General features: G+C 36.3%; 3 protein-coding genes, 1 long non-coding RNA gene and 1 pseudogene across 7 annotated transcripts; 2 read left to right on the top strand and 3 right to left on the bottom strand.

Moving 5' to 3' along the window:
• Positions 1–82: 82 nt before the first annotated feature.
• On the bottom strand, positions 83–3,118 carry LOC129577912 (adenylyl cyclase-associated protein 1). Of its 4 annotated transcripts, none has more exons than XM_055465754.1 (3): positions 2,927–3,118; positions 2,584–2,822; positions 83–2,339 (listed from the first exon to the last, which is right to left on the bottom strand). In XM_055465754.1, the coding sequence occupies exon 3, from the start codon at positions 2,267–2,269 to the stop codon at positions 1,007–1,009; it is 1,263 nt and encodes a 420-aa protein (XP_055321729.1). In that variant the 5' UTR covers positions 2,270–2,339; positions 2,584–2,822; positions 2,927–3,118; the 3' UTR covers positions 83–1,006. The 4 variants fall into 4 exon arrangements, with proteins under 4 accessions (XP_055321729.1, XP_055321731.1, XP_055321732.1 ...); XM_055465756.1 differs by having other exon boundaries at positions 2,598–2,822; positions 2,927–3,103; XM_055465757.1 differs by having other exon boundaries at positions 2,598–2,850; positions 2,927–3,069.
• Positions 3,119–3,468: 350 nt separating this feature from the next.
• LOC129577914 (isocitrate dehydrogenase [NADP], mitochondrial-like) lies at positions 3,469–4,896 on the bottom strand. Its single transcript, XM_055465759.1, has 5 exons — positions 4,758–4,896; positions 4,452–4,670; positions 4,158–4,377; positions 3,836–4,087; positions 3,469–3,754 (listed from the first exon to the last, which is right to left on the bottom strand). Exons 2-5 carry the CDS (start codon positions 4,651–4,653, stop codon positions 3,469–3,471), a joined length of 960 nt encoding a protein of 319 aa, XP_055321734.1. The 5' UTR covers positions 4,654–4,670; positions 4,758–4,896.
• Positions 3,982–6,878, top strand: LOC129577918 (uncharacterized). The gene is made up of 3 exons (XR_008689056.1): positions 3,982–4,098; positions 4,167–4,389; positions 4,479–6,878. It is a non-coding gene; the product is annotated as an uncharacterized LOC129577918 (long non-coding RNA).
• Positions 6,879–10,091: 3,213 nt separating this feature from the next.
• On the top strand, positions 10,092–12,311 carry LOC129577915 (probable nuclear transport factor 2). Its single transcript, XM_055465760.1, has 3 exons — positions 10,092–11,024; positions 11,100–11,198; positions 11,928–12,311. Exons 1-3 carry the CDS (start codon positions 10,893–10,895, stop codon positions 12,039–12,041), a joined length of 345 nt encoding a protein of 114 aa, XP_055321735.1. The 5' UTR covers positions 10,092–10,892; the 3' UTR covers positions 12,042–12,311.
• Positions 12,297–14,040, bottom strand: LOC129577911 (adenylyl cyclase-associated protein 1-like; annotated as a pseudogene).
• Between the last annotated feature and the right edge of the window lie 791 nt (positions 14,041–14,831).

Below are 14,831 nucleotides of genomic sequence, written 5' to 3'. Positions count from 1 at the left end.
TTGATAGATGAGTAATTCGCTTGTTTGCACCCATAATTACTCATCGTCCGGAACACAAAACACGCAAATGAATAACAAATCATTTCTTTTTCTTTAATTTTTTTTTATTTTTTCTCTTCATTTTATTTTCAAGAATGTATTCAATTTTATTATGCAATCATATCCTCTGAAGAAAATTCTAGTCTAAATGAAGCCATTCTGAATAAATTTCCTTCGCTCACAATGTTTGTTGTTGCTTTTTTTTGTTAATTTATTTTTGATCTTGTTTGTTGTTTATAAAGTTGAAAATTTTCATTTTAAATAAAACAAAACTCACACACAATCTTTGAAATGACTACGGCTAATCGATAGTTTGTGATTCGTATCCAATTTCAATATCAACCTCTAGTAGTAGTTGTTTTAGTAGTTGACGCTATTTTTATGCTTTTTTTCTCATTTAAATCGGTTCATTTGTCCCATTTAAGGGCAAAAATGCGCTTGGCATGCGAAAAAACGAAATCATGCAAACGACACACTGCACCTGCCTTTATTTAATTCATTCTGATACCTTAAAAGTACTTATTGATTTTTTTGTTGTTGTTTGATTTTGCTTTTTGTTTTTTTTTCTCTCTTTTTTTATCGTTAAACAGAATAAATATAGGAAAATTGAAAAAAATACGAAAAATATCATTTCTGCAAAAATAAACGCGAAAATATTTGCTTATGTTTCTTTTTGTTGTTGTTGTAGGAAAACTGAAAGGAAGTGTAATTCTGCATGGTATTATTTAGATATTGTATATGCGTATGAAAGTAGAAATATATTTTTGTATTAATTAGCAGATAGTTTGCGATTGGCATACTAACTGTCGCCGATTAATAAGTGTAATTAGAATAGTTATAAAAAATGCTTGGACTTATTGCCATTTTTTTTCTCTTTTTTATGTTTGCTTGTTTGTGACACACATATATATTTCTTCATCCATTTCTAATCCATGCAAATCAATCCGTATCGAAGCGATTTGTCTCTCTAGCCAAGACTTTCGACACAGATTGTGCTCAAACCGTTACCTGAAATGGTGGTTTTGAATTGCTCTGGGATTGGGTGTTCGGTGTAATCGCCGGCCGTACCTTTTGGCAGCAAAACATTCATTTCAGATGATTTGGACGATACAATTTCGACTTTCTTCGATTCCTCGGACAAATACATTTGGCAGCCATCAGTTTTATCGATTGAAATGGTTGGCACATGACCCAGCACTTGCATCTGCACACTTTGGCAATTGACAAATTCAATGGACGACACAAGCGAATCGAATACTACGGAACATTTTTTGCACGAATCAAGGAAAATGCTGTTGATCTTCCCTTTGACGGTGATGGTTGAATTTTCGCATCGGAACACGTACACAACGTTGTTCATTTCGGCACCCTCGACCACAAGACCGGTATTATTTTTCTGGTATTCGATGAGCCATTTTTTGCCGTCACGCGTGAACACCGGCGGTTTGCTTTCAACAGGTTTAGCCACTGGTTTAACCGATGCGGTTGGTGCCTTGAATGGTGCTGGTCCAGTGCGCAGTCCGGGGTTCTTGTGTGTTTGCATATCGGCTGTAACACGTTTCAAACTCTTCGTAATGTCCTCGCCCTGATTGATTTGTGCGAATAATGCGCTGCGGCCATCGTCTTCGCCGCCGGCTCCCAACGACAAATCACCAACTGGTGGCAACACAGGTGGTGGTGGTGGTGGTGGAGCGCCACCAGCTGGACCACTCGGTGGGGCCGATATACCCGACCAAACCAAACCGGTGGTGTGATGTTGTTTGATGTATTTCTGTAATTCGGTCAATGTTGACACCCATGAACGTGCCCATTCAACGTGAGTGGCATTCTTTTCCTTCCATTCCTTCAGCACACGGTTTGTATAGAATTGACCGGCATCGTTCATCTCTTTCACATGTGGTCCCGGTGTTGGTGCAACGCATACCCAACCCAATGCCGGAATACTTTCGCTGATGGCCGACAAATGATTGAAGAATGGCGATGTACGATGTTTCTCACGGTACTCTTGAATGGCCGAAATTTGATCGGATGTTGGTTTCAACAAGGTGGCCAATTGAGCTTGTGCCGGTTGGCTGGATGTTGATGCCAACTTGATAAATTCCAATTGCGCTTTGAATGCCTTCTTCACAAAGTCCGCTTGTTGCGCCACATCACCACCAATTTTTGCCGACAATTGCAAATATTGGGCAAATGGATCATTCAAAATGTCTTCGAAACCGTTTACACTCATGATGATACTGCTACTGATGCTATTGCTGTCTGCTGTCTACTTTGATGCAAGCTTTCTTCGAACCCGAAATCTAGTTATGCAAATGATACAGTTGAATAGACACAAAAGAAATTTTCGCTTTAGTATTTTATTCTCGTTTCAAACAGAGTGCGGTTCTTGAGTGAGTTTGCCAATTAATGAGAGCAGAAAAAATAATCTAACCGATATGTACTACGAAAGACAATGGAAAAAATACGATAAACCCAGAGAGAGAGAGAGAGAGAGAGAGAGAGAAAGAGCAAAAGAACCAAAGTGGAAAATATTTAAATACTTACGCGTACGGGATTACCTTGGTCGCGATTCAATACGATGAGAGCACTTTTATAAAAATGAAAAACTGGCGATGTTGTTTTTCTATCTACTTCTTTTCCTGTGGGATCGGTTGTCGGTGTTTGCCGTCGAAAAATGATGATAAATTCGCGATTTATAAATATTCACAATACTTTGAAAGCCTTGGTGATACACCCACTCGCTGACTCAACGTTGATCGGCATCCAATTTTCCAGTTGAAATGCTGAAATTACAGAAAATTTGTCATACGACTTCAATAACAATCGGATTGTTGACGATTAATCGAGCAAATTCCTATGTAATAATCAACAATTAAGTCGTATTCACCGAAATAATTTCGATTTAAATGAAAAACCGAACACACAGAAAGAGAACTGAAACACACAAAGACAATGACTTTTGTTTTTGATGATGATGATGCGTACGAAGACGAATTGAGTTTATATAGCGGTATAATGTCAGCAAACTAATACACACAGAGCGTACACAGTGCTGCCACACGACGCAATAGCAAAACAGCGAACAGCTCAAATAACTGATGAGTGGCGCTGACTGTTTTGCTATTATTTTTTTGCGGTTCGGTTTCAATTTTTGACGTTTCAAAAGCAGTTTAGTTTATTTTCTTTTAAAAATCAAGAAAATAATTTACAGAGAGACAGAAATATGAATAAAATGTTCAGTTTTTTATTAGAATCAGTTTATTTCGAAATTTCGATTTTATATTTTGCATTTTACAAAAATAGACATCAGTTTAAAAAAGAAAATTGGATTTGATTTGATTTTTTGTTTGTTTTTCTTTTCTGTTTTTGTTTTTGAAAAGAATGAGAAAAAGGTAAAAAAATGAACGTTATAAAAACGGAAATGTTTGTTTAAATATCGACGGATCGGCTGAGTTGGTCGGCGATCGCATCGAGGAAATCTTCTGTGTTCAAATACATTGATTCGGTTACGTTTGGCAAACCGTGAATACAAGCAGCTAAATCTTTTGTCATGAGACCGGCTTCGACAGTATCCACGCACGCTTTTTCCAAAGCGAATGCAAACCGGTCCAGTTCTGGTGTGTTATCCAATTTGGCACGATGAGCCAATCCACGGGTCCATGCATAGATCGATGCAATTGGATTCGTTGATGTTGGCTTTCCTTTTTGATGTTGACTGTGTGAGGGAAACAAAATCAAATCCATTTGAATATCGCTCGATATTTTCATATTTTATGCATGTAAACGTTTGCCTTACCGATAATGTCTTGTTACAGTTCCGTGTGCAGCTTCCGATTCGATTGTTTTGCCATCTGGACAGACCAAAACCGAGGTCATCAATCCAAGCGACCCAAAACCTTGAGCAATGATATCCGATTGAACATCACCATCGTAGTTTTTGCACACCCAAATAAATTTGCCAGATGATTTTAAGCACTGTGCGACCATGTCATCGATTAAACGATGCTCATACCAAATGTTCTGCTTCTCGAATTCGCCTTGGTATTTTCTATCAAGCAGGTAAAATAGTTTTGAAAAATTACAGAAAAAAAAATGTGATAAATAATAATAAAACTCACTCTTCGTAGATATCCTGGAAGATGTCTTTGAAGCGACCATCGTATTTCTTCAAAATGGTATTTTTTGTGGACAAATAAAGCGGCCACTTCTTCAGCAGTGCCATTTGGAAGGACGAATGAGCGAATGAAGCAATGGAATCGTCTGTGTTGTACATTCCCATAGCAATGCCACTGGTTTTGTACTCGAACAATTCATGCTTTTCCTTTTTGCCCGTTAAATCTATTACAAAACGTATGAATAACATTCAAATTTATTTTTATTCGTACAATTCATTTAAACTCGATGTAATTCACCAGTGAATACCAATTCCAATTTTTCAGGCCGATCGATGACAAGGTCTATTGCTTTGTACTGATCGCCGTGAGCGTGTCGACCGATAATGATTGGATTTGTCCATCCGGGCACTAGACGTGGGATATTTTTGCATAAGATCGGTTCACGAAACACAGTTCCACCCAAAATGTTTCTGATGGTTCCATTCGGTGACAGCCACATTTTCTTCAATTTGAATTCTGAAGATAGAGAAAGAGTCAAAAATGAAATGATTATGTTGAATTGTCCAAATTCAAAGAATGGTAAATCTAAGAAGATTGGCAAACCTTCGACCCGTTGTTCATCTGGAGTGATGGTGGCGCATTTTATGCCAACATTGTGTTTTAGGACAGCATGCGATGCATCGATGGTGACTTGATCATTTGTTAGATCACGATGTGGCAGTCCCAAGTCATAGTACAAGCATTCCACCTGAAACAGTGATAAGACACGTTTGATTCGAGTACATTAGGTCAATGAATCAGGCCAATGTCACGTGTAATTGAAAAGTGAATGACCGATTTTTTACCTTAACATAGGGGAAAATTAGTTTGGCCTTAATAAATTGCCAAAAAGTGATCCGAATAGCCCCCCCTCTCCCCTATATATATATCTGAAAAACCTGTGCGCAAACTTTAATGGTACATATATATATCCGTTGAGATTAAAAACATATTCGCATTGGAAAATACACATTTCAAACTTTATTTTAGAAAAAAATAACCGAGTTCCCCATCTAGGGAGGGATATAGAGCCCGAGAAAAATACTGAAAGTCACTGGTCGAAAAATCGACCACTGGTCATTAATGGGTAAAATAGCATTATCAAACTTCCATTCTCAGTTCTAAGCATAAATTGACTTATCATTCTATTTAATTTGAAATATATTTTTAATGTCAAAAATGATTTAAAAGAAGTACATATTTTTCATTACGTTATACATTAATATGTAGGTACATTGAACTGTAAATGTGTGTGCAAATATGTTTCAGGTTAGCGTCGGGATAAAAATGGAACGAATGTAAGAAATGAGGAATTCAAACGTTCGCTCCAGTGCGTTCCAATGTGACGATACGATTGTTGCGATTCATCCGCCATTTGCCACCGCAAGCTGCTTTAATTTGTTCATCAAAAGTAGGGCCAGTAAGAAAAGAAAAACTCCGCGAAAATTCCATATGCGACAATAGGAGCGGTAATTGGTCTATTTTGTGATAAAGCGATGTAGAGTAAATAATGTCTTTTAAATATGGTAACATATTCTGCAATTGACCTGTCACTATCACTACAAATAGAGCATAAGTATCAAACGCGAATTTTTCAATCATTCGATTTTCATTGATAAAGGTTACATAATTTTCAATAGATACATAAAAATCCGTGATTTCGAACTCTTCCAAATGACTGAATGAAAAGGGAATTTTTGGTGCGGGTACATCACGCCTTCCATAATAACAATATTTGAATTTTTTAACATTTGGCAAATATATCGAACTGTCATATGCTATATAGTTTCCCAACCATTTAGTATGAAGAATTTCAATAGATTGTAGATAGCGTTCACTAATCCTTTTGAACACATCCAAATCTTTCATACCGATCTTCAAACTGCGTAAATTCGAATTTAATCGCAAAATATCAGTAACACTATCAGAAAGTGGGACATTCAAATCGAATTCTAAATGTTGTAAATTTGGAAAATACTCCGACAGAAATGGAAAAGTATCATTAGAACAAAAGCCCAAATTCAAGCGATTCACATTTGGGAAAATTCTACTCAAACACTTTTCTTTCAGTCTGCGTGAACATTTGATTGTTAGGTCTTCAATATTTTTAAATGGTATCTTGAAGCCTTCAAATCCTAGCGCTTCGTCAAATGAAGCCTTTTTCAAAGACTCAGTGCAAAACTCGCATATGTAGCTCATAATGCGATGATAATTTGTGTATTGATTATTTTTCAAACATTTATAGTAACGAAATGTCAGCTCAGTTATCATTCCACCAAAGCATCGTATCATTTGAAAGATTGTTTTTAAATCGGCGATCGTTATATCTTCATGTAATGATATAGGATTTTCTGCGTTTCTTTTCGTAGTTATTTTCGCATTGTAGCTTCGAAATCCCCCTCGATCAATTAAGATTGATTTTCCAGCATAATTCCGAACGAATGGCATACGAGTAGCCAATTTGAGGTATGCATTAGAGTCGGCAACATTAAGCAGGTCTTCCAAAGACAAATGAATGAAGATTTGTTCCAAACAAAATTGATTGACATCAGTGATTTTTGTTTCGATATTTAAATAAGCCGTCTCATCTGTTCGTCTTTTTTTTGGTTGACCAACTCCAGTTTCCATGCACGTTCGTTTTAAATCAACTTTTTCGTCAGCCATTTCAAATAGAACCACAAACAACTGCAAAGAAGAAAACATGAAATATAAAAATACATTTTTCAGTCTTGTTCCAAGCAATATTACTTACTATCCAGAATAAAAGCAAAAAAAAAAAGAAACAAGAACACTGAATTGAATAAATCAATTATTCAAATATGTAACTAATAAATTGATTCTCTTGAAAAACAGTTCAGAATCAAAAATAACTTAAAATCAGTTTGCACTTTCTCAATGCTTTATTACATTGACTGAATTATGGTATTGTCACGACGATCTTCACTTAAGAAATGACATGCTAATTTAAAATCAATGCCGTCTCAACTCAGAAACATTAAGTGAATGTCAACATACAAGTGTCAAATGGCGTGGAGAATGTAAGAGTTGGAAGAGATAGCATGGAGAATATAGCATGAATGTGTGGAGAATGAGTGTATATTACTTATAGGTTGTTGTGTTCATTTTCTAAAGAAATGATTAAAAAATCTACCATTATTTTAATTCTAATATGGTTATTTGTTTATTTTTGAATTTCTCAAGGCTAATTATTTGAATTTAACTTGTTTTTGTTTGCAAAATATCATCATAATGGTAAACACAGTTTGTCTCGTAATCAGAGATGGCGCTAGCGGGGGAGACTCGGGCAGAAATAGATTTTTCATATGTCCACATATTTAGTACTAGGGGACATTGCTGCAGGTTGAGAATTGCTGCAGGTTGAGAATCGTTACTTTTTTTCACTATACGTGATCATATCGCCATCGGAATAGTTTTGAAAATCTAATTTTGAGGCCTATTCTTTTTTAAAAATTGTTCCGACAGAACTGGCGTTTGTTTTGATACACTTCCAATACGCCCATGAATTTTTGTGCGAAAACTTGTCATTTTAGTTATTGCCGAATGTCATAAAGTGACTATTTTGCATTGAAAAAAGAGTCGGGCAGCCGTTTTTTTGTAGTATTTTCATTTCTCTTTACGATTCAACAAGAATAATGTGCATTTTGTGGTGTTGAAAAAAAATTGCGAGTCTCGGTAAAAATGTCTATAAAACTGCAGGTTGAGAAAGTGACTTTTTTGCAGGTTGAAAAAAGATATTTTTTACAATATAAAAGATTTTATTGTTTTTCTCGTTTATGAATCATTATTGAAGAGTAAATAAGTCATTTAAGATGACTTTTTTTTCGAAAATTCATTTATTTAATCAAATTTATGATTGGACTACCATTCAGGAAATGGACAACGAATCTGATGAATTAGAGTAATTTTTGGGCTCCAAATTGCTTTATAGAGCAATAAAATCATCATAACATTGAAAGTAAATCATATTTTTATAGTTTTTTTACATTTTAAATAACAATTTTGAAAATTCTCAACCTGCAGCAAAAAAAATTTTTTCGCTTTTTTCAGCACCTTCAGAAATTTGACCATAAATTTTGTTTTTGAAAAGCAATTGCATATGTTTCTCAAGCAAAATTATAGCTCAAGACATTATCTATCCAACGGTACCTTTATCTCTCCTAATTGTTCACTCCTGACAAAGTTATGACCAAAACAAATAGTGGTAGCCAACCTGCAGCAATGTCCCCTATACAACAAAATATCACAGTGAAACTTCGATTATCCTTCGCCTCGGTAAGCGACGAATTTCTTTTTCGTTTTGTTCTGATTTTGTTTTTATGAACACATATGAACGCATGAGTACACTAGTGAACTGCAAACTAAAGTTCGTTCTGAAATGCCTCATGCATTCACATAGCAATGAAAGAGACTCATGAAAACAGATTATGGGACACTTTTATTCTCACTTTATTTATGGGACTCTTTTATGCTATATAAACGTATGTGGCATTTTGGTTCTGCATCACGTCTTGAGGCTATTTTATGGTGATCAAAAATCATGAGTCATTTAGCCACCCGTTTTCGAGATATTTCAATGTGTAAATATTCAATTATATTATTTCGATGAGTACATTTTTTTGTATGTTGGCGTGCATCAGAAATATTGATAAGGAAAAAATTTCATAAAGAAGCCTCATGATTTTTGATCACCATAAAATAACCTCAAGACGAAACGCAAAATCAAAATGCCTCATACGTTTTTGTTTCGTTCATATATTATACAGTCACTCACAAAATTGTCTGTACACCTTGCTTTTTCTTTGAAAATTCTCATTTTTCACAAATTTTCGTGACAATTGAGTGATATAAGAGCATCTATCTAAGAGACTGGCTTTTCTAGGAGATATCAATGTGTTTATTTGATATAATTTTTTTTGGACCAAACACGAGTAAGACTCGTTTTTCACTACTCACAAAATTGCCTGTACACTGAAGATTATTGGCATTTTTTCAGTGAATATCCAATACATTTGCACTAAATCGAATTTAGACTTTACTAATGACAAAAATAACACTCCCTATTTCAGATGGCGCAACCAATATAGCAAGCTGTCGAAAATGGCCTATTTTGCCAGTTAAAACGCCATAACATCAAACTGGGAATATTTTTTTACCACCCAAACCTCTCTGAATGCATTGAATGTCTTAAGATCTTCGACACTTGGCATGGTATTTGCCATTTATTCAACAATATTGGTTTATTTTTGTGGTCAATTTGATCATTTTGATGGAAAATGCTGGTTTGTACCTCACCAAAAGAGTCTCTATGTACCCTGTAGTAGCAAATTTTGGCCTCATATCGGTGGCTATGGATTGGACTTGCAACGCCACACAATTGTCTCTTAGGTTTGACTTCGTATTTCAATGATGGGTATTCGACTGCTTCAAAAAGAAAGTTGTCCCTCATCTGAAAAGTCCGGCCAGTTTCGAAAAATATACCTAAAAAAATAGGTTTGGCGCAAAGAACGCATATGGGCACCATAGAAATTGGTGAAGCAAGCCCCATATCAAAATTTTCATGACAGCGTTTCCGGAAGCCAATTCATAACCAGAGATTGCATATTTACTGCTGAGTAGGCCTGAGCTGAGCTGAATTTGCTAACTCAGGCGCCTGAAGCGGTATTTTAACGCACTTACGGTGCAAAATTGTCGTGACACGCTGGAAATCCCACTGATTTTGTTTTTTTTTTCTAAATATATTTGGGTAAATTCCAGCGTGCCACGACAATTTTGCACCGTAAGTACGCTATAATACCGCTTCAGGCGCCTGAGTTAGCAAATTCAGCTCAGCTCAGGCCTACTAAGCAGTAAATATGCAATCTTTGTTCATAACGCAACATTTCGACCTAAATCATTTTTCCAGCCAATTCTCGGCAAAAACTGAGATAGGGTTTTGACTGGCTTGTCAATATCTACAACTCTTACCAGACATCAGCCCTTGAAAAGGCATTCTGGGCCAGTTACAGTCTGAAATGACCAAAAAAATGACAATTTTTCGGCATTTTTTGGATTTTTCGCTCTACTGGTCATCTACGCGGTGGACTTTTATTCAGTTTCTGACCTGTGTAGTATAGCCAGAACCTGTAGAAATATTTTGTTACTTGTCAGTTTGCGATTTGGATGGAGTTTGGCGACAATTGATTCAGACATAAAAGACAAATTTCAGGCCAAAATGAGCAGATCACGACTACGAGCTTCGATTTGACAAATAAAAGCAAGCGATTTCTACCTGTTCTGCCTTTGAACTTCTAGTATAATCCCTTACGAACATTTTAAGTACTAACTCGACTAAATCGAGTGACGTTATTACATATTTCTAGCCTCATATTCGATTTCAACTCTCAAAAAATCGACTTTTGACCAAAAAATCCTTAAGTATAGGGTTTTTAGGGATGTTGTCTTGGAGCAATTTTATTTTTTCTCGAAAATATGGAGAGTCTTCCCAGATAAAAACTGTTAAAAGTGGCTATTTAAGGTACCTCCCGAACAAAAGTTACGGTTTTCATGCATTCTGCTATGGAAATATCAATTTTTGTTCGGGAGGTACCTTAAAAATACACTTTTTGGATAAGTTTCTTAGTGAAAAGTAATTTTTTTTCGAGTAATTTTGTGAATCTACTCATACAGATGCTCTTATGAATGATTTTTGAGGTAATGCGCCACAGAAAAGTGCGGTGCTTGTTGTTGTTTTTTTCACAGGCTGAACAATCATTTATGACCTTTGAAGGTGCGCAGCTTCAAGGCTCTGCAAAAATTGGTGAAAAATTAACGGTAAGATTTATTTAACACTTTAAATGTTGAGCATTTGAATAACAAATGGTCTTTCTTTTTTTTTGCGTGTTGTAGTCATTAACCTTCCAGAAAATTAATAGAGCAATTACAGCGATTGATTCGCAGCCAACATTCGATGGTGGTGTCCTGATCAATGTGCTAGGTCGACTTCAAGTAAGTACCATGATACAATATTTAAAAATCTCAGTTTCCATAGAAATTTTTGTACGAATATTCTCGAATGTTGCATATTGTTGCGTAATGTTTTACTATAAATATTATTTCCTGTTTCGTTTTATCCATGTTGCTATTTATTTTCGGTGCTGTCGTCACTCGTCATTGTTCGTGAAATAAAATATGTCCATCGCGTCTGCAGACAGATGAAGACTTGCCGCATGCATTTACACAAACATTTTATTTAAAGCCAATTGGAACGAGTTTTTTTGTACTTCACGATATCTTTCGACTGGTTCTCCATGATCAGACCTAGTTCAAGTCTTGAACAATTCGTCCTTCTTTCCCTTCTATTTGTTCACTTTTAATGCCTTCGCCTGAATTATCTCCATTAGTTTTTAAATCAATCGTTCTTTGCGAATGGTAAATGTTTAATTGTTTTGATTTCAAAAACCTGTCCTCGATTGAACTAATCTCTTCTCCATTTTTAACGACATTTTCCAATTAAATTGAATCTAAATTTTACTTATCATTGATGATTATCCATTTAACCAAATAATGCATCTAACCAATTACTGGTCAATCACTCAAATTGATAACTCAATCAGAATCAAAATCGAACTCGTGCACTCTTCACATTTGTTGCAATCCATTTACCTAACTAATCAATCATCCAAATGAATTCGATGCTAACGCATTTGCTAATATAATTTTTCATATTTTTTGCAGTGCGATGACGATCCTCCGCATGCATACACACAAACATTCTTGCTCAAGCCATTGGGAGCATCGTTTTTTGTCCAGCATGACATTTTCCGTTTGGCCATTCATGACACTGCTTAAAGAGACGATCAACTAGCTACGTACAACGGTGCTGCCATCATCACATCATCTAATGATCGATAAATGCTCGGCCTCAGACACAAACAAAAACTACACAAAATTTAATTAAGAATTCTAGATTTGTTCTTTTCGCATTTCAAAAAAAAAAAAATATTTTTGTAACAACTCATTTTGATTATTTGAAAGAAAAAAAAATTCTCCAAAAAAGCAACTAACAATGTATCGGAACACAAAGAAAAATGAAATAAAACATTGTAATGATTAAAATGATTTAATTTAGTTTCAACTATAAAAACTTGAAAATAAGACAGTATGCCAATTATATTAATATGTCACTTAAGCTAGGTGGTGTTTAGACATCATCATCTGGAATTTGAGAGTCTTCAATAACTTTTGACGACGGGACGTACAATTGATTCGACACAAACCGAATTACACTGCCTCATTGTTCACCTTCTTTGCTCTTTTCGTTGTGGTCCTCCTTGTGCTTTTTCTCCATCGGCCCATCCTCATCTGAGCTGCACAAATTGACAATGTCCGTTGACAGTGGACCATTTGCCGAAGATTGAAGTCGATGTGGACCGTCGAATTTCGACTTTTGACTGGAATCCTGTGTACGCTTCTTCGATACTGAATACGCTGATGTCGTGGGATTTTCCACATAAGACGAGTGTTCCGATAATGTTGGTTGATGCGCGATCGTTGATACATAAGCGGAATGATTGGAAGTCGATGATGATGACAGCAGCTGCTGAATGCTATGATCGGATGTTTTTTTCGTCATTGGCACATTTTCCACTTTTTGGCTTATTTCCGTAGATTTTTGAATATATTTTCCGTTGGAATCAGGAATAAACTCCTTCATAGCCAACGATAAGCTGAAAAAAATAAAATAATTTAATTGAATTTAAATGTATATTTGTTTACGTTTAAGTTTCTGTCGTTGTCTTCAGTGCAAGTCGAATTTTCTCTCTCTCTCTCTCTCTCTCTCAACCAAGACAGAAATGAAAAAAAAAACACATCAATCGATCGTACAGAGAAGAAATATTTTGGCAAACTTACCAACCAATTATTAAATTTTCATTTTGTTGCACAAATGTTCCGGGGAAATCATATTCTCTCTCAAGATTTTTCAGAGTTTGGATGAACGCATCAGTTATGAGCTTAGTGTTTTCGCAACTCATTTCGGTTGGTGCCTTGAATGGTGCTGGTCCAGTGCGCAGTCCGGGGTTCTTGTGTGTTTGCATATCGACTGTAACACGTTTCAAACTCTTCGTAATGTCCTCGCCCTGATTGATTTGTGCGAATAATGCGCTGCGGCCATCGTCTTCACCGCCGGCTCCCAACGACAAATCACCAACTGGTGGAAACACAGGTGGTGGTGGTGGTGGAGCGCCACCAGCTGGACCACTCGGTGGGGCCGATATACCCGACCAAACCAAACCGGTGGTGTGATGTTGTTTGATGTATTTCTGTAATTCGGTCAATGTTAACACCCATGAACGTGCCCATTCAACGTGAGTGGCATTCTTTTCCTTCCATTCCTTCAGCACACAGATTGTATAGAATTGACCGGCATCTTTCATCTCTTCCAAACGTAGTCCCGGTGTTGGTGCAACGCATACCCAACGCAATGCCGAAATACTTAGGCTGATGGCCGACAAATGACTGAAGAATGGCGATGTACGATGTTTCTCACGGTACTCTTGAATGGCCGAAATTTGATCGGATGTTGGTTTCAACAAGGTGGCCAATTGAGCTTGTGCCGGTTGGCTGCATGTTGATGCCAACTTGATGAATTCCAATTGCGCTTTGAATGCCTTCTTCACAAATTCCGCTTGTTGCGCCACATCACCACCAATTTTTGCCGACAATTGTAAATATTAGGCAAATGGACCATTCAAAATGTCTTCGAAACCGTGTACACTCATGATGATACTGCTACTGATGCTATTGCTGTCTGCTGTCTACTTTGATGCACGCTTTCTTCGAACCCGAAATCTAGTTATGCAAATGATACAGTTGAATAGACACAAAAAAAAATTTCGCTTTAGTATTTTATTCTCGTTTCAAACCGAGCGCGGTTCTTGAGTGAGTTTGCCAATTAATGAGAGCAGAAAAAATAATCTATCCGATATGTACTACGAAAGACAATGGAAAAAATACGATAAACCCAGAGAGAGAGAGAGAGAGAGAGAGAGAGAGAGAGAGAGAGAGGGGGAGAGGGAGAGAGAGAAAGAGCAAAAGAACCAAAGTGGAAAAAATTTAAATACTTACGCGTATGGAATTACTTTGGTTGCGATTCAATACGATGAGAGCACTTTTATAAAAATGAAAAACTGGCAATGTTGTTTTTCTATCTTCTTCATTCCTTTGGGATCGGTTGTCGGTGTTTGCCGTCGAAAAATGATGATAAATTCGTGATTTATAAATATTCACAATACTTTGCAAGCCTTGGTGATGCACCCACTCGCTGACTCAACGTTGATCGGCATCCAATTTTCCAGTTGAACTGCTGAGATTACAGAAAATTTGTCATACGACTTCAATAACAATCGGATTGTTGATGATTAATCGAACAAATTCCTATGTAATAATCAACAATTAAGTCGTATTCACCGAAATAATTTCGATTTAAATGAAAAACCGAACACACAGAAAGAGAACTGAAACACACAAAGACAATGACTTTTGTTTTTGATGATGATGATAATGCGTACGAAGACGAATTGAGTTTATATAGCGGTATAATGTCAGCAAACTAATACACACAGAGCGTACACAGTGCTG

Source organism: Sitodiplosis mosellana, unplaced genomic scaffold, assembly GCF_009176505.1.
Source record: "Sitodiplosis mosellana isolate CC-2019 unplaced genomic scaffold, AAFC_SMos_1.0 Smas_scaffold_6226, whole genome shotgun sequence".
In the NCBI taxonomy this organism is placed as follows: domain Eukaryota; kingdom Metazoa; phylum Arthropoda; class Insecta; order Diptera; family Cecidomyiidae; genus Sitodiplosis; species Sitodiplosis mosellana.
The sequence above is the reverse complement of the archived record's forward strand: the minus strand, read 5'-3'. Positions and strand labels throughout refer to the sequence as shown.